A 27,666-nucleotide genomic window follows, 5' to 3' on the forward strand; every position below is an offset into this window, starting at 1 on the left:
ACTTTGTGATATGTTTTGTGTCATTCTGAACATCCCTCCCCAACCCCTTCCCTCCTCACTGCCCGCGTGCAGTATAAATTTTTTATTATTTTTTCCTTTTCTCATATATATATATATATATATCATTATATATATATATATACTATATATATTTATATAGAACCCTTTTGTTCTTTAAAACTGGGAATGCTGATAAAACATGTAGCACAAGAAGAAGTTTCTTCGATGGTGTGATTCCAAAGACTTGTCCATTGCTGTCACTTTGTGTCAAAAGCTGCCGCTTCATAGCAGCCATGTCACAGCGGCATTTTTTAGGTCTCCGCAAAGAAGCATTCAGTTCACTTCAGCTGGAGATGCAAAGTGACGAAAGCAACTAACGTGACTCTGCAGTTTGTGTTCTTGATAGAAGAAGGAGACGATGACAAAGAGGAGGGTCAGAGACGACAGACGAGAGGAGAGAAAAAGGCTGATCTGATTGGTCAGGTTAGGGTTCCAGAGAAACTGATTGGTCAGGCTGAAGCAACAACAGTTTTGATTGATTGCCAGGTTGTCATGGAAATGCCTTCAGAGGAAGTGGTCACTCATCATCTTGATGAACTCTGGCACCTTGGACCTGGAGAGACAATGAAGGAAAAAACAGACAAATAAGCCGATACTGATATCGGAAAGACCAGAGAATACTACTTTTAGTAAAAGTACATATTTTGATGATTAAGACTAATATGATTCATTCTGAACCACCTAGAAATTTTTATTCCCAGGATGTCAAATATTGCAGTTTTGTCAAAGCTGCTGCAACCTTAAAGCTATGAATCAGGTGCAAGTACCGTGATTCAACAAACTGATGGTACTAGTGAGACTGGGATGACTTCCAACACATACTGTGTGTTATTAAATGGTAAATGACTTGTATTTGTATAGCGCTTAACTTAATCCCTAAGGACCCCAAAGCGCTTTACACTACATTCAGTCATCCACACATTCACACACTGGTGATGCCAAGCTACATTGTAGCCACAGCTGCCCCGGGGCACTTCTGACAGAGGCAAGGCTGCCGGACACTGGCGCCACCGGGCCCTCTGACCACCACCAGTAGGCAACGTGTGAAGTGTCTTGCCCAAGGACACAACGACTGAGACTGTCCGAGCCAGGGCTCAAACCGGCAACCTTCATTAAAAGACGAACTGCCAACTCTTGAGCCACGATAGCCACGTGGCATTAAGCCCAATGGCAAAGTGCAGTCTTTCAGTGCGAAGGGTTAATGCTCTCAAAGTTGAATTTTTATTAACCTAACCAGGTAATTTTGGTATCTACTAAGAAGTAAGCGAAAGTAAAAAGCAGTTCAAACGGAAATGAATGTGCATAAAATGTGAACTTTATCCTCCTGACTGAGAAATTTATCCACCTCCTATCAAACCTCCTACTGCAGACCTCTCAGATCACTCTTTTAAAGGCAACTGCCGCTTCAAGGCACAGGTGCTAATGGAAACAATGTGCATAATCTTGCAGTGGTAGCAATATTGGAGAGAACAGCAGTATTTGATTCTGTGGGAAAAGCTTTTTGCCAGATAGCTTTTGTGCATTTTTCCCTGAGCCTATCTGAATCTGAATGACAATAGCAAGTCCAATGTCCAAGGCTCTTAGTTATTGCCGAGCAGCAACAAATGTTTGAAAACTTACAGATGTCCCTCAAAGAGGGGAATTTTTATAGAATTCATTCACTGACTTCTGGATGTCAGAGTTTAATTAATAGAAACAAGTTTCCAGTTCATAAATACGTTATTATACATTTTCTTTACATAGTTTATTGGAAAGTTTACTGGGAATAAACAGAGGCCAAAGGAGCTCAACTCATAGTTAATGATCAGAAATGTAAAACAAGGAGGAAGTCAGAGTTTAATATATTCATGCAAGTATTCTTAGCCTACTATATTCAATGATAGATACTATACACTGACAATAATACACATAAATGTTTTGGTGCATCTGGTTCATCCCACTTAAAGTTACCAGAGTCATGATTGTGCTAAGAAGGTGAAGTGTATAAATAATTCAGTGAAGGTGTTATTTTATTTCCTTCACTGCAAATTCTTTGTAGAGAAACTGTGGTTTTGTCTTAGGTGACGCCTCCTCCTCATCAAACACCTTTACTACTTCAAGGCTACAGAACTTCAGTAAAGAAGCTCACTTACACATTAAAACATGCAAACACAAAAGCAATGTGACTGTACGACACAAGTCCAATTCAAAAACAGTGACAAACACACAATCACACATTAAAAATCGCACTTACTGCCAATCTGTTGTTAATGTGTACCCAGACCAGACAGAAACTCTCTCATGTGCTTGGCTTCTGTTTTTAGTCAGCCTAAATATGCTCTGTTCTTCAAATTCAGTCAAATAATGGGAGATTTGATTCACATGCTGTCTGTGTAAGTTGTAACCTTTTAAACAACAATTCTGCTTTTTGCCATCTGAAAATTAATAATATAAAAACCAAAATATAAAAAAATATGTGAGTGCAGTTCAGGAACCAATTTATTTCAATCTCAGGCTCATTGTTTTGTTTTTAAATTCAAGCTCATAAAATCGAGTGATTAAATCGATGATTCAGTGTGGACATATTAGATTTTACAGCTTTTATTCTGGGAAACCAGCAGATCCCATTAAAACTAATGTTATATTTCTAGTTGTGGTGTGAGGACAAAGAGATTTCTCATGTTGTATTGTAATGCTTGAAATAGTTAAAAAGTACACAGACAGCACATGAAGGAATGGCAGGCATGTGATGAACAAATTATAACTTGCCATGCGTGGAGACAGCCCTAAAAACAGAAACTTCCAATTTATTAACTAAAAGCCAAAACACAAAAATTGCCTTCACACTACTTTATCGTCGCTGCATGCATGTTTTTTCTGCTTGTGATTTGTGATGAGATTCTTTCAATTATATTTTTGCACTGTTTTTTTGAATGACTGATTCTCTGGTTTGAGTTAAAGGTACAACAGCAGATTAGTTTATAAGTGAAATCTTCTGACCATTCAGGGGGGAGGAGATGTTGCTGCGTTTTACATTTGTCCCATGGGGTTCGGCCCATCACCCATGGCGGCGGCGGAGTGGTGCGCTGCGGCCAGTGAGAGGGGAGTCCCGTCTGATGTCACGGTGACCTTCTCCTCCTCGCGGCGCTTCAGACAGGCTGCCTTTGGGTTCAGGTTTCGCTCTGGACAGAAGGAGACAGAGAATGGTTTTCAGGTGTTTTCTCTTATGTCCGTTACTCAGTGAGGTTTCTCCTTCAGCTGGATTCATCGATCCCCACAGACTGATGGCAAGAACCCCAAACTATGGTCTAGAAGAACACAATCAACAGGTGCTACTACTGCCCTCTCCTGGAGACCCTGGGACACTACATTTATATGTGTTATCACCTAAACCTGCAAGGTTTAAAGTCAGAATCAAATCGTGCTTTTATCTGACGGAAACATCTGGATATCTCAGGGATTTTCTTTTAGAAACCTTATATTTGTAACTGGGATATGGTTGAAGCCTAATTCAATCATGGTAAACTGCTTAAAACATATTTCTTTTGCCTTTTTTTTTAAACCAAGAAGTAACACAGTTCTCTCAGACACAGGCATTTTCAAGCATGTTTTCAGTTGTTTCTTTCCAAAAAGGCCTCTAGTTAGTTAGTAGTTTTTCATGCTATTTGTTGTGAATAAGACATATATATGAAAGCAGTTATATATTTTAAGAAGAGGGTTCAAGGTCACTGACAGTTTTATTTGTTTATTTTCAGGTTGTGTGACAGGAATAAATGAAAACTTCTTATCTGCTTTATACAAATTAAATTACAGTCAATGAGACCATAAACTCATCAGGAAAGTCATTACTGAGATCACAGAGCAAGCGAGCTGAAGGCAGGTTTTCTAATACACTTTAACACAGGTTTAAATGACTTCCTCATTGGCTTCACTTTTCAGACCTGGAAGTTATATCCATATTTTATTACCACTCTATTTCCTAAAATACATACAAGGCAAATGTACGTGCTGTAATGCAGTGCTTCACTTGAAACCAACCTCGGACTTGTTGTTCCAGACTGAGGATGACAGCCACGGCCTGGTGCAGGATCAGCAACTTTGTCTGAGGTTTGTCGCTCTTCAGGTGCAGCTGGACCATCCTGCCCAGCTCCTTGAACGCCTCGTTGATGTCGCGGACACGAAGACGCTCCCGTGCGTTGTTGGCCATCCTTCGCTCCCTCTCTCTCTCCATCTTCTGCTCTGGAGTCAGGTCCTCATCGTCATTGTTGCTACAGAGACCAACGATGAAGACAAGGACGAGAAATGGAAGAAGAAGCAAGGGATGAAGGTGGGAGAAGAGGAGAGCGAGAAGGAGGATTTGAAGATGAAGGTGGTGTTTGCATACCTGTCTCGTTTTAATACAAACCTACAGTGCTGCAGGTTTGCAGAAGCAAGGTTACAACAACAGCAGGGTTTGGGAACAGACACCATGCTGGGCTGCATTCTGGCAGTTTCAAGGGCTACTCTGTTTTTTATTTACTTTGTCACATATTCTCTGCTTGATGTGGGGTCACATCAAGAAGCAGTTTGAAGATAATTCTTGAAATAAAGAAGACTAACATGGAAAAAACAGAAAAAAAATTGCTGACATGGAACTCTGTTTACTTTGCTTGCCCTCTTAAATCCACTAGGTAAATCAAATTCAAATTTTATTTGTCACGTACACAGTCGTACACAGTCATACACAGTACGATATGCAGTGAAATGCTTAGACATAAAAAGACATAAAAACATAAAAAGCTAATAATAGTGGCTCACTGCATCACAGTAATAACAGAAATCAATCTGATGCAGTGCTGGTGGGAGAGACTTTCTTCAGCAGCATGCACACAGACTGCTGTTTGCACAGCAGCACTAACTTGATTAACTCTCCCACTCAGCACTGGGATCATCTGGTCATTTGCTACTTGCGCGATATTCACCTTCTTGGTCAACTCATCAGAAGGTATTGGTTAGAAGCACAACATATGTATATAATACGCACCTCTTCAACAAAAAGTTGACAATGAAGGCTTAATAATAATAGTCTGCAGAAAGAATGATAATTTACTGCTATCAAATTCAATTCCAGAATAAACAATAGATACAATGAAACAATCAAGTGTATATAATTATTCAAAAGCCTGGAATATTCCAGGCCTGGATATTTTCTAACTGGCTGTCACTAGCTAAGCTAGTTTATTTGGTGGTTAACAGTAAAACAAAACTGCCTTATTACTTGATCTCTGCAGTGGTTATGAGACTGACAAGTCTCCTAGCATCCTCGTGATTGTTTAAGCGTTCTTACCTTTGAAAAATATCTATAAGTCAGGTTTGTTAGGCTAGAAACAACTCGCATCTTAAATACAAACTGAATAAAGTTTGAGTTTCCCTTCAGGGACTGAAAAAGCAGGCAACACTGTACACGGGGAGTGACTCTGATGTGTCACAGCACAACAACAGGTAGACATGGGAAAATCTGTGGCTTAAACAGACGGTCAAATTTGAGAGTGTTTGGTATATAATGAAAACATCCACAAGGTGCTAGTCTCAATGAGCTGAGGAGACAGACACAGAGGTGTGGTTAGTAGGGGTGTCTGATAATCTTCTGGGGTGCAATAACAGTCAAAATAATAACAACTTTTACCACAGATTTTTTTAACTCTTGTGATCACGTGATTTGTTGTGCATATGGTTGCCTGGATACAAAGCTGGTGACTTCAACTTGGGGCTAAAGGGCGTTTTCACAAATCTCTGCCTTCTGTCACTTTGAACCCTTTCAGGACACTGGGTCACTCACTGCTGTTAATCATGTGCCATGCTGCATTCTGCTGACAACATGAGAGTGAGCGAGTTTATAAGAAGATAATAAGAAAGAGTGCTTAGTTTATGTCGAGAAAGACAATCAGATATATATATCGTTTTTTTTAAGTAGGCAATCCGTGCAATTCCTCTGCAAAGATGCACCGAATAATCGGACTGCACAACCCTGCTGGTAGAAATTATATTTTTATGGTAGTTTGAGTTAGAAGCTATACAAATGTGTGCTTTCCTGCTGGATCACATGACAATATGTTCCCAAACCCTGTAAAAAAGCATCAGTTAAAAAAAAACAAGTATTATGTTCCTCATCTTCATCTTCAAAAACCTTCAGTATCATCAACCTCATAATTATCAACATGACCGCCACCATCATGTACAAATTTCTGGGTTTAGGATCCAAATGTTTCCGATTGAGTTGTCCTCCAGGTGAAAAGAAACCACAATAAACATCTTGTTTATCTTTGGAGGGCTGAAGGCTGCTCCACTGTATCCAGGACGGGAAAAAACAACAACACTTTCTATCGCTTCATATTTTGCTTGCTTAAGTGTTTACATCCATAATGAGTAGGTTTCACACCTTTAAAACATTAAGCTTTCTCGCCAACAGCAAGAATATCCATAAGTGTTTTCATTGCAGTTGATTTCCCGACCCTGACACAGCGAGACAACACTTCTTTGAGAATATTGACTGCTGGCTCTACTCTGGTGTGTGAGAAACAGTTAAAACCAGGCTCAAGACCATGGAGAGACTGACGGGATCAAACAGGAGCTGCATGTCCACCAGGAACCTCTGCTCCTCCCTCAACAGCGCCGTAACTTAACCAGCCGCTCAGTTAAAAAGGGAGATGCCAGGTGAACACGGACTCAAAGTCTCGTTGTTTACTGAAATATTTAGCTGCTTCTCAACACACTTGGTCACTTCATCAAAGTCCAGAGGCTGGTTCCCAAAACACTCAAAGCTTTAAGTCCTTCTCTGTGGTCCTTTTCCAAAAAGTGACAAAAATACTTTAAATTAAGTAAATATTTAGGGGAAGTCAATTATTTAAGGTAAAAAGATATAATAAAACACAAATAAGAATTCTTCACATTGATTTTTCATGTATCTAGCTAGTTTTTTCCACCTTGAAACCTGCTATTTGAGCATTTTATTACTTCTGCTTTATCCCATATTGGTCACATTGTGGTTTATAATTTCAGCATGCTCTATTTTTGTCTTGCTCTTTATCAATGACACAGGGACCAGAGAGGTCTCCGAGCGCTGAGGTGTTTTGGGAAAATGCGTGTCCCAGCCCAGCTGAGGGTTTTGATGGAAGCGAACGCCTAAGAGGTTGGCGGGGTTACCTAGATCTTGACCTCTCAATAGATTTGAGCTCCTTGCTGTCGGGGTCCTCTTTCTTGGTGTCCAGGGGCTTCGAGTCCTGCAGGAGGTTCTCGTCTCCTTCGTCCTCAGACTTGATCTCCGAGCTGACGGAGGAGGTGCTCTGGCCCTGAAGGCCTCCGGATAGAGCTGCAGGAGAAGAAATGAGAAGATGGGAGGGGTTAAATGGTGCAAACAGGTAAACGCATATGAGCCCGGTACACAGGTATACAGCTGGCAGAATAAATAAATGATTGGTTGCCAGAAAGAGCCAGAATGTGCCAGTTTGTGAAGGGAATAGTAAACTTTGATATATGAAATTATAATTTTAGGGGTAATCTCTTGCATGGAATAGCATTTCTTTGCTTGACAAGATTTTATTCATTTATTTATTTACAGCTCATTTTAGGATAATAATCTAAACCCACAGACGTTGATTCTTCCACCTTTTTTAAGTGTAAGTAAGTGTAAGGCTTGTTTTAATAACCAGCCATCTTCTTAACATGCTTAACGTTAACATAAACTCCAGGTGCCACCGCAGCACGGGACTAATATTTGCTGAAAACGAGCTGTTTCTATTACAAGCAAGAAAACACAGGGACCTATAAAATTAAATGTACTTACAGTCCTGTTTAAAGTCAATACTTTTACCAGATTTTGACATTCATGGTTTGTTTTCAGTTTTAAAAAGTATTGACATTCATGTGGAGATTAAAACTATCACGTTAAACGTGTGTAAAAAGTAAAAAACTGTTCTGATATCTGCTGCTTTTGTGATAAAATGTTTAATTTTAAATAGAAGCATCGGCTGTAAATTTGAAGTGTAATGGTTACATGCCGTGTAACCATTATACAGCATTTACATGATATTTTGCAGAGCACTGTAACAAGAGCTGGATGGGTATTATAGTAGAGGTGGAGATATGAGAAAGTGCACACTATATGTAACAGTTTGATGAACCTGGTATAATGTCTGATATGTTGATTAAAAAAACGAAACTGACACTTTGTGTCTATATTTGGTTTCACTTGTTGGGTTAAAAACAGCTCATTTAGGTTAACATTTCAGATGGTGTTCCTCGTCTTCACAGGCTTCCGACATGAATGCAGCATCAGTCCTGGTTGAACCCTATTAATTCTCTAGTCAACCTCCAAGATGGCGCCACTGGAGAGTCGTGGTGCAGTCGTACAGCCTCTCTACCCTCTGACTGTCTCTCTCCTCAGCTGAACAGTGCAGTCTTTATTTGACGTCTGTATGGATCCGTCACTGGGACGCTGCCAGCATCTCAGTCAACACAAAACACTCGAGCACTGTGTTCCCCTCACCCTGTACACACACACACACACACGCCAGCCAACTGTCGGCCATTTTGAATCCCCGTCTGCCTGACTGGAGGCATTTTGTGAGCAGCTTTGAGTGACGTCCCGTGTTTGGTTGGTGTGTTTGTGTGTGTGTCTCTTTACATACAATCAACTGTGTGTTTGTGCATAAATAGCTGCAGCGAAATAGACGTTAAACTGTGAAAAGTGACTTTGTGCTTCTGAATGGCTGATTGATAACACGCAGTCACAAAGTGACGCCGGCGGAGACAAACGCGAAATTCGAGGACGCACCTCCATGTTAATTAAAGCTTCTTCTCAGGGCTGTTTCTTTTGTCTTACTCACATCCTTCCCTCGTGTTCTAGCTTCCTTTACCGCTCGGCGTTCTCAAAAGCTGTGAGCAGAGGTTAAGTCTGACGTGTGTTAACACTGGAAAGCTGTGTGGTGTTAACAAAGTGCTACAGCACAATGCACCGCACAAACGAAATCTGAAACTGACTAAAGGTCCTCAAAGTGTCCTTTGTCCAGCAGGCTCTTATTCTGAACAATGTGCTGCTACATTAACAGAGTTTGTTTTTTTTGCCAAAGTTGTTATATACTTACAGCTATTTCCTAGTATTTAGTAGCAAACCCCAGTATATACTTCTTTTGTGTTCTCCTACTATTATCTATTTTAATTATTGCAGTTATTATTTCTGATACTGTGGTTTTTTTTAAGTACTTATCAACAAATCTAGCAATGTTTTGGACAAATCAAAGCTACTTTCTATAGAACACAGTTGCCAGCCCTGCACCATAAGCTCTCAATAAGGTGCCGCTCTCCACTTCTACTCCAATTCATATCACTGTTTTTGAAACATTGGTTATTATTAATTCTTCATTTATTACTTTCTTTGGTCTTTGTTTTGGTAAAATCCAGCTAGAAAACTGTTCTAGTTTAGAATATTCTCTGGAAAAAGGGAAGATATAACAGTCTAAGGCTTCACTCTACACCTCTTTGGTCATGAATTTGTGGTTTTCCTGTTTAATTCAATTCTATGTTGTCAAAAAAATATTTCTGTTGTTACTTATTGTTACACATTTTTGAAAAAATAACTGAAATGAAATTACTATCATTATCAGTTAGACAGCAACAGAGAGGACCATTATCAGTGTGTTCTGGTGGTCTTAGGGCAGCTGACATAGATATAAATGATTGTGTGACAGGAAACAAACATTCGGTTACTTCCAACATTCTTTCTAATGAGTAATTTCACATAAATATATGTGATATTGCAGTACAGTATTTGTACGTAACTTATGCTTGTGCTGTTTTTTTGCTAGACAAAACTGCCTAATTTAATCAGGATTTTAGAAATGCAGAGCAGCAGCTCATGTTTGAAGTTTCTCTGCACTTAAGTTGTAACTGTTAATATATAGTTTTTATGGGCTGTGCTTTAGTAAATGTTTCATACTCGTGTTTATTGACAATAGAAACTTTATTTGGCTGTAAAACTATATAGCAAATGTGAATATGAAACATTATGAACACAGGCTGTTGCATGTAAGCTTCAGAGAACCAGGCTACACTGTTCTGTTCGCATTTTGCAGGCCTATAGGTGCAACCTCATGGCTTAAATAAATAATGGCTGTGATGCGTGACATGTTTAAAACTCTGAATCACAACTGCAAAGACTGACATAAATCCTTATTTTCCAAATGTGTCCTTTTGGTTGAGTGGACCAGACTGTGGATGCACCAAATGGATTATGTTTGTTTAAAAGCCGTGTTTAATTTGGGAGAACTGACTATTAAAATTATATTAATAATATAGAAATCCATGTATCAGCACATGTTATACACTGAAATAACATTACCCAGTTTGTTGAGCTAATACCATAAATATTGCACAAGTATGAATGCAACATACCATCAATATTGTATATAACATAACTATTAAAGTTAATAATTGTTTTGAAGTTGAGAAGAAGACAGAGGAGGAAGCCACAGGTCTGCCACTATAATTGTGCGCTTGCTGCCAAATCCATTTTAATAGCCTTTATTTACAGCCTCCACACACCCTCAGCCCTGTGTGTGTGTACGAGTTATGAACGGATGCAGAAGTAAGGAGTAATAGCTTCTTCTTCTTCTGCCAGAGTGTGTGTATGTGTGTTTTCTCCCTCTCACCTCATTACACACTTGGCTGTGGTCGGCGCTGGCTGAACTTTGCTGCCAGCAGAGTCATTTTCAGCCTTTAAAATTGAGCACAGGGCTAATTTGCTACACAGCGCACTCATATACACATTTCCCTCCTGCATATTCATATCACACACACGGTGTATTTGTTTAGCCTGCTCGGGCGATGAAATTCTGAACCTGACCCAGGTAAGGTTTTCCCAGTTTTCTCTTCCTCCAGTTTATCTCCAGTTTCTTTTTCTGTATGTTTTCTGGTTGCACTTTTTTAGGTTGTCCTGTGTTGGGATTAACTTCCAGACCTCCTATTTTTTCTCTTCTGTTTGTTTACTTCTTCTTCTTTTTTGGACAATTTCTTCTCCTCCTCCTTCCTACTAATTATGATCTACTTGAGAGATGCTGCCTTTACTCTTTCTTGGATCGTTGTATTGTTTTAAATCATGTTTGTCCATTGTCTTTGCTTACTTTTTTATTATCATCATACAGGCCCAGAAACACTCCTTTCTTGTGCTTGCACATGAACAAACCCTTGATGTGAGATTCCTCTGCCTACACGAAGCAGTGGCAGATGTTGGTACTGTTTGTCCATCACTGCTGCATCTTTGTTTCTTTATCTGGACATTGTTCTTATTTATGAAATGAAACATCTGGTAAAAAGAAAGACACAGCCGAGAATACCAGTACTTTCTTTCTTTCTTTCTTGTGCGTACGTTTGAATCGAAGCGATTTTTTTTCCATATAAACACTTGATGTTGAGAAAAAGGTTTATGCTTCAGTGTGAGCCAGGGAACATTCATCTGGGGACACTGGCAGATGCAGCGTTTTTGTAATTTATCTATGAGTGTGCAGGGTCTCACCACGGTACGGGTCAGGCTGGCTGAGGTCCGGCGAGGTGGCTGACTGAACCGGCAGCTGAGGTACCGGCACCTGACCCCCCATCGAATGTCCTCCACGCAAACCGCCCACACTGCTGCCGTCTTCTCTGTGAGAGCCCACCTGGAGAACAGAGAGGAAAGGCGTGAGGGAGAGTTTCAACGAACAGCTGCTCTGATTCTGTCTACAGTCAGGACTGCAAAACAAAGCATCTTCCAGTTTCTAAGTCCAGATGTAATCTGAGCATTGGTCTACTCTGATGTTCTCCAGGTTCTTTTGTAGAATGTCTTAACTTTTGTCATTTCTGTGGAGGTTTTCTTTACCAGCAGGGTTTTGATCTCATGAGCCTTCTGAATTTAAAGGAGTTTGACCTTGATTAAAAACAACGATATATATGTCTGTCACTTTAATTAATTAAATTTAAGTTATACACTGCCACTTTAAAAAACACTTGCCTTCAGCCACTTCACATTGAAAGGTAACGACTATAATATTAAAAAGAGACCGTCTTTCCTATGAGCAAGCACTTGGCAACCGTGGAAAGGAAGAAGTCTCTTAACATGATGAGACCTCCTACTGAACCAGGATCAGCCATCTACCTCAACCAGTTGAGGGGTGAGGAGACAGAGAAAGGAGAGAAGAGCCCCACAGACAACAAAAAACCACTCTGTAGTTTTTAAACAGGTTAATCATACAAGGTTATATAGCATTTTTACTGGGGACTACTTCTAAAGGCGGATTAGGACACCCTGTTGAATTTGGCAGCAGGATGGCTTATGTTGAGTCCATGTGTGTGTTCATTATAATAAGGAACATGTCACCAAGTGCAACATCTGCAACACTGATGTGTTTTCAATAGTTTTTGGACAACAATGGATTTCTGTGGTTTTGTTACACAGGCAATATCCTTTTAATCAGATCAGTTCGCTGATGGCTTTGGTTATTTTGCATGACTTTCTGACCATAAGAAAAATACTAAACATTACGACATATCACTTGAAAGTCAGTAAGCACTAGTCCACACACTAATTTCTTTATTTTAAGCTGAGTTTTTATCAGTTTCTAACAAGAGTTTTAAAAATCCTTTAGTATGGATATTTATATGAAGCAAATGTATGAATTTCATTTACCCTCTTAAAATCCTCCAGGTCATGGACAACCCACCGAGGTAATGGGATAAGATTTGGGAAAATACTTTTATTACTTTAATTTATTACTAATTAGAGTACTTACTTCATTTCTATTGTCTGTTTATATTAGGAATTTTATGGTATCATTTCACTTTTCATGAAACAAACACTGTAAATTGTAATGAACTCTTCCTTCCTTTCTTCCCTGAGATGTTGTAGTTCTGTCTTTGCCCTGTTGAGGGCAACCTCACCCTTCTAATACACTGAAGATCCCCATCGCTCCTATCTTTCCAATCTCACATGCATCATTCCCATCAGTGTTTTTTTTTTTATTATTAATTTTCCGTTTTTCCAATTTTCCAGACTCCCTGTTTTCACAAGTGTGTGTGTTTGTGTGTGATTGTGTGTTTCAGTACAGGTTCATATCTCCATGTCTGACATGTATATTTACAGTTTCTTCTTTTTTTGGCTCCAAATTGTGTCTCCTTGTTTTTCATGTGGATTTCAGGGAAATACTGTATGGGTGCGTGTGTGTATGTGTGTTCTTTGCTGAATCCTATCCATCTGTCTACCACACACACACATGTACATGCACACACACATGACAGCACAACAACTGACAATTATCTTAATGCCCATATGTTTAATTGTGGGATTTCTAATTCCCAGAGCACCAAGTAGCTTCCAGCAGGGACTCACTGTTTTGGCACGAGATGGATTTTTTTTTTAAAGTGTGCGTGTGCGTGTGTGTGCGGGCTTGTTTGTGTGTGATGCCAGCTTTCTCATGGCATCCTGTGGTTCTGGTCTCTTTCTCACCCTCCCTTCCCTGAGCTTTGTTTTACTTTGAACATTTCAGCGGGGCTGTTGATAAATATGAATTATGATGATGGGTATGCTGTAAAACAGTCCGATATGAATGTCGGGTACAGACCTTACACACCAATCAAAGCTGAATGGCAGCTCAAACTTTGCATAGACACACTGTTATAATGAGCCTATTCCGTGCTACTATTTTATTCGTTCCCCCAGCCTGACAAAGTGTTCGTGGTGTTTTGGGAGTGGATATGTTACCCTGACCAATCAGCAACCAGTGACGTATCCATTTGGCTGATGTCATCTGCAGTCTAGATGTATGTATTAGTGGTTCAGGGCCACCTTCTTATGTAGTGGTTTATAAATTTAATATTGACTTGGCCTGATTCCATAATGAGGGGTTTAAATGAAGCAACCATTCTCACCTGGCTTGTTCTCATCCTTCATCCATTTTATTTGTATACTTTCGTTGCAGTTTAATAGTTTTAATGTTTCCCTAAATGCATGTGTTTTAATAGTCCTCTGTGCACAGGGCACCCATGCAAAGGTGGTAAACTTGATATCACTGGGCCATACTACATATATAAAGGTTGAATGAATGATATAAGAGTTTTTCTGGGGTGTTGCTAGCAGCAGCTAATGAAGCGTTGATTCGCTGGTCTCACGCTGAGATGAAGAGCAGGCTGCAGAAGTCTGGTGAGCAAATTTCTCAAACTTTTCCAAAGACACCGACTCAAAGTGAAGTCACTTTAGGCGATTTATCATGCCGCTTGCTCAGGGATTTACACGTTTTTTCACATATGCATTCCTCGCTAAGACCAGGAAATGGACTTTGATGTGTAAAATCCCCCCATACAAAACTCTGAGCTGCTGATAAGCTCAGCATCAGCTGGCCCCAGCAGGTTCCTTCTTGTGTCACTAAACTGCAGGTTATGTGATTCTTCAACTTCTGTAAGAACATATATGCACCGTGAAATCGGCGCTCCTAAAAGTCTTTATGATCAGTTGCTGCACCGTGTGCCTCAGTTGGTATTAGCGTAAAAAACACATGACACTCAAAATAAAAGCAGGACCAGGATTCCAACTTGGAAAGTAGAAAGCACATCCAGCTAGGAAATCCCGGATGCTGCATTGGTAAATAGACATCATGTTATGTGTTGCTTTTCTAGTCATCCATTCACATATACATGCATACAGAGCTTTAGAAATCACTCAAACACTGGCGGATGCATCGGTGCAATCTGGAGTTTATTGCCCTATGAAATTTGGACATGTACGCTAGTGCAAACATTTACTTAAGTCCAACAGAAGCTGTTTTCACAAATTTACTCTGTGACAATTTGAGGACAAGTCAGGACATTTTCCACATGCAGCACATGGCAGGGACTGCTTTAAACGGCATTGCACTCCTGGACGTGCTCCATGTGGTTTAGGTGAGGAAGGTGCCTGAGGTGCAGGAAGAAGGACATATGATCCCCACTTGCTAGAGAAAAATTTACCAGACAATTAACTTTGATTTTCGCGTATCAGCACAATCTGACGTCACATAGGCTTCTTACTGGGGAAAGACCAGTTAATATCTGCTGGGGATTATCTAGAAAAATTATTTATTTTAGTGCATGTTTGAAGGCTACAGTTGGGGAAACAGTGTATATGGATTGTGCAGATGACAGAGCAACACAAATGTATTTTTATTGTTTTTCCCTTTTAAATAAGTACCCAATGACATCACACTTTTTCCTTCAGCTTCTAATACTTTTAAAGACGATGAGGTCTAGAGGTGGTGTTACACATTGCTGTCAGTTTCAGAAAATCAGCTTTTAACTAGATCAAATCTTAACGGTGAAGGTATGTTTTGACATATATTTTAAATGTCTTATATGCTGTGCTTCACTAGTTCAGTTTTTATGTATCCTAGGATAACCATAGTGTAAATAAGGTTGTTTTGAAAACCAAATCCCTCTGTCTGCCTGTTAATCCAGCTGGCTGACAGCGAGGTCTTGCCCACCACATGCCAAACTCCCCTCTCGCTCCGTGCAAATATCACAAAATGTCGACAGGCTTGTCAGCATGGGTGTGTGTTTCTGTGCGCGCATGTGTGTGTGTTTCAAACTGAGCGCCCTCCACCTATCCGTCCATACGTCTGCTTGCTCCCTTATTTATTGTTTGCCTCTCATCTTTCTTTCTGTCTTTTCTTTTCCGTTCTCTGCCTTTCATCACCGCCTGGATTCCCAAATGTAAAATGGCAGCAGAGAGAGAGAAACGGAGAGGGTTTCGTACATTTTTAATGGAGGGCTTTTATATTTCAACAAGCCTTCCCTGTCTCTTCCTTAATTTAGTTCAACGAGGAGAGAAGATGAGGAGACAGATGGAGGAGAAAAATATAAATAAATTACACATAAACTGATCTGCTGCTGGTGTAAACCCGATAGATACCACAAGGTGCAGCCACACCCACTTAGGCACCATTCTTCAGGTTTAAATATAATATCAGCTTTTCAACAAACGGAGATGTCAGAATGTCCCTGAATGCAGCAGGGAGACTTTTAAAAACAGTCACGAATTCATTAACATGTCACAACAACTTCGTAACAGACAAAATTAATTTTCCAGTTTTCACATGATAATGCAACTTTGATTAAACATAAAAATAGAAAAATATACCTCTGTAGGTTTAATTCTGATTGACTATAACTAATAAAGAATGGCTGCCTTGAAGAAGAGAAGTCATTATAAATGTAATGAATATGATTTAAATCAGCGGTACCCAACCCCCGGGCCTCGGACCAGTACCGGTCTGTGAGTCGTTTGGTACCGGGCCGCGAGTGTTGAGGCTCAGGTGTGAAATGTATGGTTTTCAGGGTTTTTATCGGTTTTCAGCGTTATTTTGTTATCGTTTTTATCGTTTACTCGGTTTTCCTGGGTCTTTTCACGTGTGTTATGAATAAATCTTCTTTTCTTCGGTACCGGTACTAGTTTTATTTTGTTGTATTTATCCGCAACACCTTAAAGGCCGGTCCATGAAAATATTGTTGAGCATAAACCGGTCCGTGGCGCAAAAAAGGTTGAAGACCGCTGATTTAAATAACCAACTTCCCCTCAGGGCCCAGTGACACAGGCCTAGAGACTGGTCGGCAACATTCTGTCAACCACACGTCACTAGGGAAAAATGTGGTCCTTAACCAGCTGGCAAACAGTTGCTGGTAGCAGCTAGGTAAAATTAATCAAAAAGAGGTTTACAGTGCTGCAGCTACACTGAAAAACCTCCAAATGTCTCTAGACAACTACAGGTGACTGTGGCAATGTGTTAGCAACCAAAGCAATCACAAAAAAGTTTCTGGTGGATCTCACTCTTTGAAGCAGATTTTTCCCAGCAACAGCAGGAACCATTCGGTAACCAACTGGGGAATACATATTTTTCCCTAGTGACCAGAGGGCACAAGTGGCTCAACGGCCAGTCTCTCATCCTTTATCCCAGTGATCCCTAAACTTTTATATGAACTAAAAAAGTAAACAGTGCCTCCATAAGTCTCTGCTTCTCTCGCTGTGTACAAGCTAAGCAACCACTGCAGCTGCTAAAGCCACAACGCTTGTGCAGGAGGAGGCCGGGGTGGATAGATCAGTCAACATCCTGTTTCATATATTTTAACAGAAACCCAGACTCCCGAATACCTACCTAAGAGCTTTTGGTAGATACTAAGGAACTACTGCTGGTTTACACTGCGTGAGGCTTTGTGGTTAGGCATTCAGACGGTACTGCTGAAGGAAATACAGTAGCAGACTTTGTCATACTCAGGCTGGTGAATGTTAAGAGGTTCAAGTTTAAAAAGTTCCCAGATTTATAAAAAAAAAAAAAAATCAAACAATAAGCTGATGGATAATGTCTCAGTCTGACAGGCATGTGTACGTTTGTTTCCGTTTAACTATTTGACAATCATTGATATGCAACACATTTCCATCGCACCTAATAAGGGCTAAAAGGGTTTGTTCGGCAAACCTTTAGGCAAAGAATTACAGTGTAAACATTCTACATTAGTAACAATATAAGGATATTGGAAAAATTTGTTTTAATGTCATCCTAAAATAATCTTATCTGATTTTATCCCTGTTCCAACAACATTAATTCCATTATTTTATGTACTGTATAAATGTTCTTGCAATGAACCAAGCAGAGTCAGAGACAAACATAAAGGCAAAGGTGCTGAGTACCTGTCATCTGCAATGCTACTGATCAGTGGGATCAGTGCACTCTTTTAAAACGAGTGTGCGAATCCAATGATTGCGCAGGAAGATGAAGGAGAAGAGAAAGAAGAGAATTTCTGGGTCACGGGATGACACACATTTCTCATGCAGTCGTAAACAGGAGGGAGAAGTCTGCCCCTGCTGCTGCGGTCACAAATCCGAGAGAAGGAAAATAAACTTTGCATCTCTGTAAATTGTAATATTTCACCCTGCATTAGTTGGATTCCTGCAATTTCCATTTGTCGTTTTCAATTATTGTTGAAAAGCAAAAAGAAAACCAACTCTGCAAGATAAAATTCAGAGCACAGAGCAGGAGAGGAGATAACATAAAGCAGGGTGTCCAGTGTGGTGTCCCAACCTTAGCATGTTGGTAACTGCGTCCTCTTATCTTATTTTTGTTACAGTCGTCTTTTGTTAGATTTTAGTGACTGAACTACTTGGTTAACCTAAAGTTAAAAAAACATTCAAAGGAAATCTCTTCATTTGTTGCTTCTTTATGATAAAAGTGGAAAAAAAACAAAAACAGAAAACGAGGAAACATCTTCCAGTAAATATAAGAAAAAAGAAAAACGCTCACACCTCTGTGACGTGTTTTTAAAGACATGCTAAATCACTGTGAGACCCAAAAGTAAACCACTCGGTTACAATGCAACACTCTTCTGTAGCTGTGATACACATTTGCTAATGAAACTGTAAATAAACTTGAACAAGCGCACACACTGCTACACATACTGGAACATTGAACACAGCCTTTCCTCTGTGCACACTGAACGTTTGACAGAAAGCACCTGCAACATCAGCGCGCGCACACACACACACACACACACACACACACACACACACACACACACACACACACACAAGACTGCTATTGACATTGGACTTCCACAGGGGAAACTACAGTGACATTTTCCAGTGGTGTGACATGTATGCATTTTTTCCCCAATTTCCATTTAATTAATGGAGTGAAGGACGACAGACTCCTTGTCACTTAAAATGCCGTTTAAGTATAAGACATGAAACAGAGGAAAATAGGTGGACAGAAATGGAATTATGTCATGTGGAAAAATGTTGTTCTTGTTATTTTTTCCTCTTTTGGAGCAAATTCCATCAGGATGATCTGTTATTTCTGTTTAAAAAATAACCCAACTTTTTACTTGTAGTCTTAAGTACTTTACCTTTAAGATACCAACAGATAAATTACAAAGAAAACTTTGTGTAAACATTTAACAGTTACTGTGTTTAAATCTAAAAGTGCAGCTTTGCAGCTTTCACCCTTTAACTTTTTAAATGTAACTTTCTTTACGTTATATGCACTGTTGACATGCACTGCTTCTTTAATAGATTCAGTGTATTTAGCTACATGTATGTAAGATTTTCAGATCTGAATCTAGGACAGCAGCTACTTTTTGCAAAGATGTCCATACTGTTTAAAATATCTTTTTTTAAAATATTTTTTTCTTTTTCCTTAATTTATGTATATAAATATAGATTTGAATATTAAAGCTGATGAAGTTCATTTATTTTATACTTGTACTATTTTTCAATATTAAGCATACTTGCTATGTTCCTATTACTTATTTGTAATATGAGTATTTATTAAACAATACAAAATGAAATTGTTGTCCCATTTGGATTTTCATATAAACATGGATGAGATTTATGCATGTTCCATTGCTTCTGCTTCAAAACTATGTTGTATCACGTAATTATCCAGGTTGTTACAGTTTATTTATCTAATTATCTTCATGAACAAGAGGCTGAACACAAATACCCAATGATCATAACCTCATTCTCTCATAAATATTCATAATACACTGCAGAGCTGTTGAACAGAGCGCAAAGGCAAAGTGTTTTAACCCAACTTTACGACCATATAAGCAGGAAGGAAACTACCTATGTTCTTTTGAAATAAATGGTAACCATATTTAAAGCATTTAAACATTTTTTCTTTTCATTTCAGTTTTTTGCTGTGCAGTCAGCACATCACTTCCATTTTTACACCTATTTTGAGGCATCATGGCCAGCAGTATGGGGCCACTTGCACATTACAATTCTACTCTATATTATAACTGAAAATGCCATTAAAAACCAGGCACATTAATCTGCTCCAGCCTCGACTCTTCTGGGAAGGTTTTCCATGAAAAATTTTAGGCCACAGGGATTTGTTGGAAGCATACCATTGTCTGAAAAAAACCACGGTGTGCCTTAACATGGAGATTGTAACTACTATTGTAAGGAGGTAAATGGGGGCAGTAGATTTCTATCAGCTTATATGAATGAATTTAGTGTTGCAGATTATTAAAAGACATAAATGTGTTTCACAGCACTGATGCAGATTATGATCCATTTCACTTTACTGTAACCCTGCTTAATGGAGGGAGGAAGAGAGGCTTTTCTCTCTTAACCTTTCCCCTCTTTTTAGAGACACCCTCCAAACTGAGCCAGGATGCAGTAAAATAATGAGCGTGACTTAAACACATCACTGGCAGGCAGACTGCAGAGACAGAAAACAAACTCTAAAACCTTCAGTGAGAGTCTGGGGAGCACAGTCTTTTCTTCCTCTCCAATTTGTTTTAAATCAGATCACATTTAGTTAAATGTCACATCACTTTGCTGCTCATCTGCTTTGTTGGCAGCATGCAATGATGGGATCAAGCTACTTTGATATCAGCCCAGTGATGGTCCAAGATCATTTAAGTCACTTGAATAACAGCATGCCTAAATGACAGAAGGGAAAATGTTGGAACCCATGAGCTAACTTCTGTCTTTACATATTTTAATTTGTGTGCATGATGCACTGATGCTTATGTACTGTATATGTCTCCCCCTCTCACATCAGTCTACCACCTGTTTTCCCAGAGTTATGACCTCAGCTTGCAGGCGTCTCTGCCTAACACTGCCAAACTACATACAGCTGTGAGTATGTGTATGTGTGTGTGTGTGTGTGTGTGTGTGCGTGTGTGCAGCAAGAGAGAAAGAGAAGTAAGTACATCTAGACAGCAACATCAAAACAAAAAGGACAGAAAAAATATGTAATAATACAAAGTAAAATGAGACAAAGGTGTGTGTGTGTGTGTGTGTGTTTGGGAAAGAAATGATTAAAAACAGACACAAAACAGAGTAGTCACATGTGTAGGGGAGTAAATGGAAAAAAACAAAAACAAATGAGAAACAAAGAGTGAAAACAGAAGAGGAGGGGGACTAGGAAAAGAAAGACAGGAAAGGGAAGAAAAAAATTGAGGAAAAGGGTGGGAAGGGGAAGGAAGAAAGGTAGGAAAGGAGCGATAGTGCATGCATGCATATAGAAAAAGTAGTCAGTCTCAGTGCAAAGACAATGGAGTCATTTTGGAGATGACATCACCCCTTCCTCTCTCACTTGTTTCTTTTTTTCCCTGCATTTCTATGGAGTCACTTCCTTTCAAACTTCCTGTTTATGCTGTACACACACCAATAAATTTCCACAATGCCTTTGTGGCTAATTTTCCAAAACGTTCATTAAATTAAATTATGAGTACATGGAGTTTATTTGTCCAAACCTATGACAATATCCCTTAACTATATTCAATGGCAAGCTAAGATGTTTAAAGGAGAGCCAGGTTTTATTACACAGACCACAATACTCGCCTCCTAGGTCACAGTCTTTGTCAGTCATGCTTCTATTTGCTAAAAATAAATCCAGAATTGATTAAATCAGCATTTTGCTGCTGTGGCTTCAGAGACGTGCAAAAGGTGTCCTTTGCATCTGACGCAGCGATGTCTTATTTTAAGAGACAGTTTTCAGAAGCAAACAAGTCCACATGTGGAGTTTAAAGGGTTTATCAGCCGGGGAACTGGAGTTTGAAGCTTTTTTTTTTTTTTTTTTCTTCACACCCTGGAGGACGGGGCTGTGGCCCCCCCACACTCCCTAGCAGATCGTTACATGGAGAAACCTTTGGAATACAAGCGCGCTGATCCACACAGGTATGCACACGGGTGTTCACTGCTCGTAGACCCAAATTACACCTTTCTTGGCTGCTACTTCGAAGCACATCTGTCCTGCGTGCTGCACAACAACATTGAATATTTAGTATTTACTGCTGTTTACACTTAGCTAGATTAATGCGATGGTGTTGTGTTTAGTATGTTGCTTTGTTTTTTTTTTTGTCTTTTTTTTGCTTGTTTTCTATTCTTCTCTCAACAGGTGATCCAGGAGATTTTTATTTTTTTTCTCCCCCCCTTTCTCACTGTCCCTCTCCCCTTCTGTTTTTCCTCTCTTTCCTCTTTCTTTCTCCCTTTCCTATCCCTCACTCATGTCTGTCCCGTCTGTAACATCTGAAAATAAAATATAATAAATAATAAAAACAAAGATCGACCAAATGGACCAATACGGCAATGCCACGATGATCCATTTGGCAAACTAAATCCATTGGGTATCCTTGTTGGTCTTCAGACAACAATTCTGAAAGAAAAAAAAAAAAAAAAAAAAAAAAAAAGTTTGAAGCTTCAACATTGTGCTGTGAAGTCAGAAGCTATCTTAGATGGATGAAAGTTGGAGTACTAAGTTAAAAGCTAGCAACACTAGCAAGTTTGATTAGCAAGCTGCATTCATAAACAATATGGCTGCAAAGAAGAGACACAGTTAATTAGTGCTAAAGTAAAAGACTAGAACTGAGAAACTACCCTAAGAGGGTAAGACTGATTTTTGTACCACACTGTAAATTTGGGCATTTTAATGCTTGAGTCTGTGGAGATTGGCTCACTTTTGAAGGCAGCCTAAAGTGACAGCTGGAGGAACTGCAGTATTTGTTGACTTCATTTTTTGTGCTACATTTCGCTCACTTTTTACTTCTGCTTTCACTCACCTGTTAGCTTTGGTCACTAAAAACAACTTGGTAAACTTGAGGCTTGGATTTATATTTGCCTCTGGAAACATTAGCACCATTAAAAAATTATCTAGTACATTGAAATGTGATGCCAACAGGTTACAAGCGTCCATATGTGACAGTTTTGGAGTGAGAGACCTGTTATAGTACAGATGCCAAAACATACTGTGCATCTCTGTAAGACACCAGCAGCTTTGACAAAATGCAAGAAATTGACACCATGGGAATAAAAAATGAGCTGAAAGTTTACATCTGTTCACACAAGTGAAGACTTTCAACACAATATTTTTCAAAAATTTTCACACTTATATCAATGTTGAAGATCGCATTCATCACACAGGTAGCTGCAAGAGAACTTTAAGCCAGTTAACATCTTATAAAAAGGTCTCAATTTATTTTCCTTCGCTTCTGCAGAAATGTCCAATAAGGACTGGTTTAAAATGAAAAGAAACAGTTTGGGAGACCCCGTGAAGTGATGTGACCCAGTCAGAGGGGGTGTGATGTGTGCAGTTACAGAGCTGCTGTGTTTTCAGTCTTACATTAATGAGTCTATTTTTCTATCAGCCAATAATCCAAAGCCTGAATAAACACACACACATGGGTCCTAATGACAACACAGGGAGTCATTTATGAGCTTCTGTGTGCGTGTGTGCTTTAAAGAGCCCGAAAGTAAACACTGTTTTTCAGCACTCATCCGTCACTTCATTTTCATTCTCTTTTTCCACCGGCTGCTTACATATAAAAACAAATCCAAAATGTATTTGGATTAGTTTTGCTATTAATCCCAAAAGTAGTTTAGAAAAATATTAACCTTAACAAGAAGTGAACGCAAAATGTTTTCCGGGGCTGAAATTCCAAATCACTTCATGAAGCATAATGCCAAGTTTGTATCTGGGGACGTCCAAAGAGCAAAGAAGTGCTTAGAATGATCTCCAGATGAAGCGGAAAAGTAGTTTGCAAGTATTTCCCTTCATTTTAAGACAGCAAATTTAACAGCAAACTTAAAATTACGTCACGTCAAACGCATTTTTTCATGTCTCTCAAGTCTAACAGAAACTTTTAAAATGTTTTTAGAACTTAAAATCTGAATATCAGCCAAAGTCTGTGAGTAGTTTTTTTTCTTAAATATATGAACAGAGACATCATTAAGCTTCCTATTAATTTGCAGGATTTACCATTATTATATCATCCTCTTATTGACTTCCTTTAGCGTACAATTTAAATGTCTTTTGAAATCAGAATACCAAACTGACCTATTTGGTTTTATTTTGGTAAAAACTATTTGATGAAAGTAGCTGCATAACACTAAAACCTACCTGTCAGTTTCTCCACAAATACTATCCCCAAAACTAGTTTCTAAACCTGAACATCAAGCTAATAACCCACAATTCACAGGGTACAGTAATTTATTACTGTACAGGTAGAAAGTGACACATTATTTTTGCCATTGTCAGCATCACACAAAATAATGGGTATTAAAAATTTACTGACTAATGACAAATGTGACCATTACGTTGAGCAAAGTTTGTGTGAGGTCCCTTTAGGCAATCATTGTATGCACGTTTCATTAAAATCTGACTAATACTGTAGGAAGGAATAGAGTTTCTAATGATTTGTGGATGGATGGACACACGAAGGATGCCTCGCTCTTTTCTCTTCACGATGCTAATAGCAGTGAAATAGTGACTTTCTTGTGCCCAGCTTTGGTCCCAACCAGCATGCCTTCAAAGCACAAGCTAAAAGAGGGAAATGTCCCCAGTAGATCAGCAGCTAAGACTTCTCTGCACAGCTTAAAAATGACACATCCTAATTTGACTCATTATTAAACACTTAGAGGTTTATTAGAAGCATTTGCGTGTGTAATCTAGTTCAACAGCGCTTCACTGGGGCTAGCCCTCCTCATGTGATGGATGAAATGTTTGAAACACTTTGTACACCAACAACTGCTGTAATGTCACCAAGTAGAATCAAAACTTTCTGTTTAAGCTTCATAAAAACAGAGGTTGTTGTGTTGGGTTAAAATAGGCTGCCCACGTGTTCCCAATAAAACGCATGGTGAGACTAAAGAAGCAGGAAGGACAAATAAAAATACGACTGTACGCAGGAAGACTGACAAAACTGGACGACACCTATGAAACTCTGATCTGCAGTATACAGAGACAGCTGGACAGACATGCGTGAGAAGAAGATGATCTCTAGGGGAGCCAGCCAGCACACACACCAACGCACACAACACGCCCTTCAACCACAGGTGCTCTCCATTTAGAAAACAACACTTCAAAGTAAATACTTTAACAAAGAACAGAGACAGAGGGACAAAGCTCCTGAACTACTGTAGTGGGAACACAGCAAAGTGCTGCTGGCATCCCCTACAGCCTGCTGTGCTCATTACAGCCACAACAAAACATTGTTGGATCAAAAACGCTGCCAAAAAAACAGGCCTGCAAATGAGGAGTATTTGCAAACTTTGAAAACTAAAACATGATGTCTTCAAATATCTTGTTTCTCACATAATACATAAATACAACTGTGGCGGTTTCAAAAAAGAGAAATTATGTTTTCTATTACGTTTAGAATTTGTTTTGTGGAATCTCCTTAAGGAGAAGAGGACGAGGTGGTCCTCAAAAACACGGAAATCTGTTTGCGGAAGCCAGCCGAGGGGCAGCCAATAGGAATAAAGGGAGCTTATAAGAAGGGGGCCTTACAGGGACAGGAGCTAAAACAGTTTGTGTCATAAACACTTAAAACAACATAAACGGCCATCACAAGGTAAGTAAGGTTTTTTGGGTTTTTTTGAATTACGCAAAGTCTAAATATAACAATGTGGAGCTGGAAATGCACATAATTTGACTTTAAAGGTATTCTTGTAATTTAAGATATTCCATATGGTGTCGAAGTGGACTCAACATAAGTTGAAAAAGGGCCATGCTATAATTTTTTGTAATACCAATTTGTACCGCAGGATGGCGCAGTGAGTGACTGAAGCCCTTATTTACACATGTATGTCACTGAGAGCGCATATTTATTGTAAATACAAATATAGATGAAGCCGACAAAGCCTGTTGAAGATATGGTGGTAGTAAAAGCTAACAGGCAGTCCACGCACAAAATCGTGTTAAAACATTGCGCCCTGGTGGTGAAGGTTTTTGTTAAATTCTGCAGAGGGTGATTACAAAAAGCACCTTTAATGTGACTACAAGTGACAAGAACTTTGAACTAACAGACAGAAAATAGCTCATTTCAGATACTGCCCGAGCTTTAAGACGTAAACAACGCAGGTTTGGCTGAAGATGTTCAAGCATCTGGAATTGTTTATACTGTGTACTGTATTTTATAATGGGCTTTCTCTCGCCCTCCTACATCTCCTTATGTCACACAGCTGTTTTGTTTTTTATGTTTATTGTTTCAAGTTGAAAAAAGGGCCCCAAAGTCTTAAATATGGAAAACATTACTGCTGTCTCACTTCATGTTTTCAGTTTAAACCTCCTCTCCATTCATGTTTGCTCTCATCTCTTCCTCACATTTTTTCAGTTGTGTGAAGTTTCACATTTTCTAAGTGACTTTTAAATATACAAATCTGGTCTAATTAACAGCACAAAAGGAAAGGCTGTTTTTAAGTTTTATTTTTAGAGTCCTGGGAGCATGAATCAAGTTTCATTAAATATCTTGTAAGCCTGTTTTTTAAAGAATCACATGCCTCTGATTATCTGTGTTGAAGTAACAGAATTTCTGTCCGTTTGTAAGATATTCTCTTTTACTTGTAGGCTAAAGTCTTTGGTGAAGCTCCAGAACATTTAAGCAATGCTTTCTTTTTAACTCCTACAAGACTTGACTTCACAATGTGCCTGGTTCTACTAACCATGACATCACCACAGCATAGACAGAGTAACTCAGGTCCTACCATGAGGGAGTGTCTGTTAGCCGATAGCAGCCCCGTTCCATATCCGCTGCCCAGAGCACCCATGGCGCCGTTGTGCGTGTGTGCGGCCCCGATGAGGCCGTGCATGTCTCCGTGACCGCTGGCCATACCCGTTGACGGTCCCACCGCGTGGCTCCGCAGTACGTGAATGGCATCGTCCAAACGCTCCAGGCGGTCCTCGATGCGACTTTGCTGCAGAGTGAAAGGACAAAAAGAGATAAGAAACCTGCTAAATGTTCCTTTAAACTGGTTTTTTTTGTGCAGGACATCTCAAAACCTTGAGAAACAAAACTGCTTTCTACCACCTGTGATGGGTAATTAGAGAAAGTGGAAAAATACGGTTTGGGGTGAACTGACCGATGATCACAGGTGTTTTAGTGTATGTATGTGCTCACCAGAGAGTGCAGTGGAGCCTCGTAGTTTGGCGATGATGCTCCCTGCCCGCCATTCCTCGACCAGACGGCTGAACTGGCAGCTAGGAGAGAGGAGACAAGGACACATCATGTTGAGATGGAGAGGTCTGAGGCAGATTAAAAGCAAGGGCAACTTGAGAGAATTCAGACCAGAGGCGGATATGAGTAGGTGATCGGGATGGGAATTCAACTTTTTTTCTGCTTTTTTACAGTGCAAGCTGACATGTCTTCATTTGTATGTGTTCTTTGATAGGCCCAGTGCACACTGGATACACACCGACCCTCCGTGACCCTGCAGAAAATGGCTGGATGTCCGTGTGGAATAGAGCCAAAACCTCTGCTTTTATATGTCAAAGACAGAAGCCACTCGACGTGCAGCACAAAATGCCAGACAAAACGTCTTTACACACGAGGAGACCCTTTAATCGTATCCACTCGTGGTGATCAGACATAATAGGCACAGAGACGAGGAAGAGGAGACAAAAACAAACCAACTCATATCTCATAGCAAAAATGCTAATATCAGGCTTTTGTCTTTGAAAAGGTACAAGTGGTTGATTAGCATGGGCCCTCTGCAGAATAAACAAGCTTTGTGTTCCTGCTCGTCTCTGCTTTTGTGCTGGTTTTCACTCTGAAGGGCCACATCTGAATCGAAAGGTCTCATTAGCTGGTAGGCAGAGG

At 39.6% G+C, this 27,666-nt stretch overlaps 1 protein-coding gene across 7 annotated transcripts in view; it reads right to left on the minus strand.

Annotated features, from left to right (window-relative positions):
- Window positions 1-130: 130 nt before the first annotated feature.
- tcf4 (transcription factor 4) overlaps window positions 131-27,666 on the minus strand; it is a 177,401-nt gene continuing 149,865 nt past the window's right edge. For 4 of the 7 annotated variants that reach the window (XM_026174486.1, XM_026174485.1, XM_026174490.1 and 1 more), the window contains 7 exons: window positions 26,968-27,047; window positions 26,555-26,764; window positions 11,588-11,726; window positions 7,222-7,387; window positions 4,078-4,307; window positions 3,074-3,221; window positions 131-613 (listed from right to left, as the gene is read on the minus strand). In XM_026174486.1, the coding sequence (XP_026030271.1) occupies window positions 565-613; window positions 3,074-3,221; window positions 4,078-4,307; window positions 7,222-7,387; window positions 11,588-11,726; window positions 26,555-26,764; window positions 26,968-27,047 (1,022 nt within the window). In that variant the 3' untranslated portion in view covers window positions 131-564. Of the gene's footprint in view, window positions 614-3,039; window positions 3,222-4,077; window positions 4,308-7,221; window positions 7,388-11,587; window positions 11,727-26,554; window positions 26,765-26,967; window positions 27,048-27,666 lie in introns of all 7 variants that reach the window. The other 3 variants (XM_026174488.1, XM_026174492.1, XM_026174489.1) reach the window with 2 other exon arrangements.

The sequence above is a fragment of the Astatotilapia calliptera genome, chromosome 7 (genome assembly GCF_900246225.1).
Source record: "Astatotilapia calliptera chromosome 7, fAstCal1.2, whole genome shotgun sequence".
NCBI classification, from domain to species: domain Eukaryota; kingdom Metazoa; phylum Chordata; class Actinopteri; order Cichliformes; family Cichlidae; genus Astatotilapia; species Astatotilapia calliptera.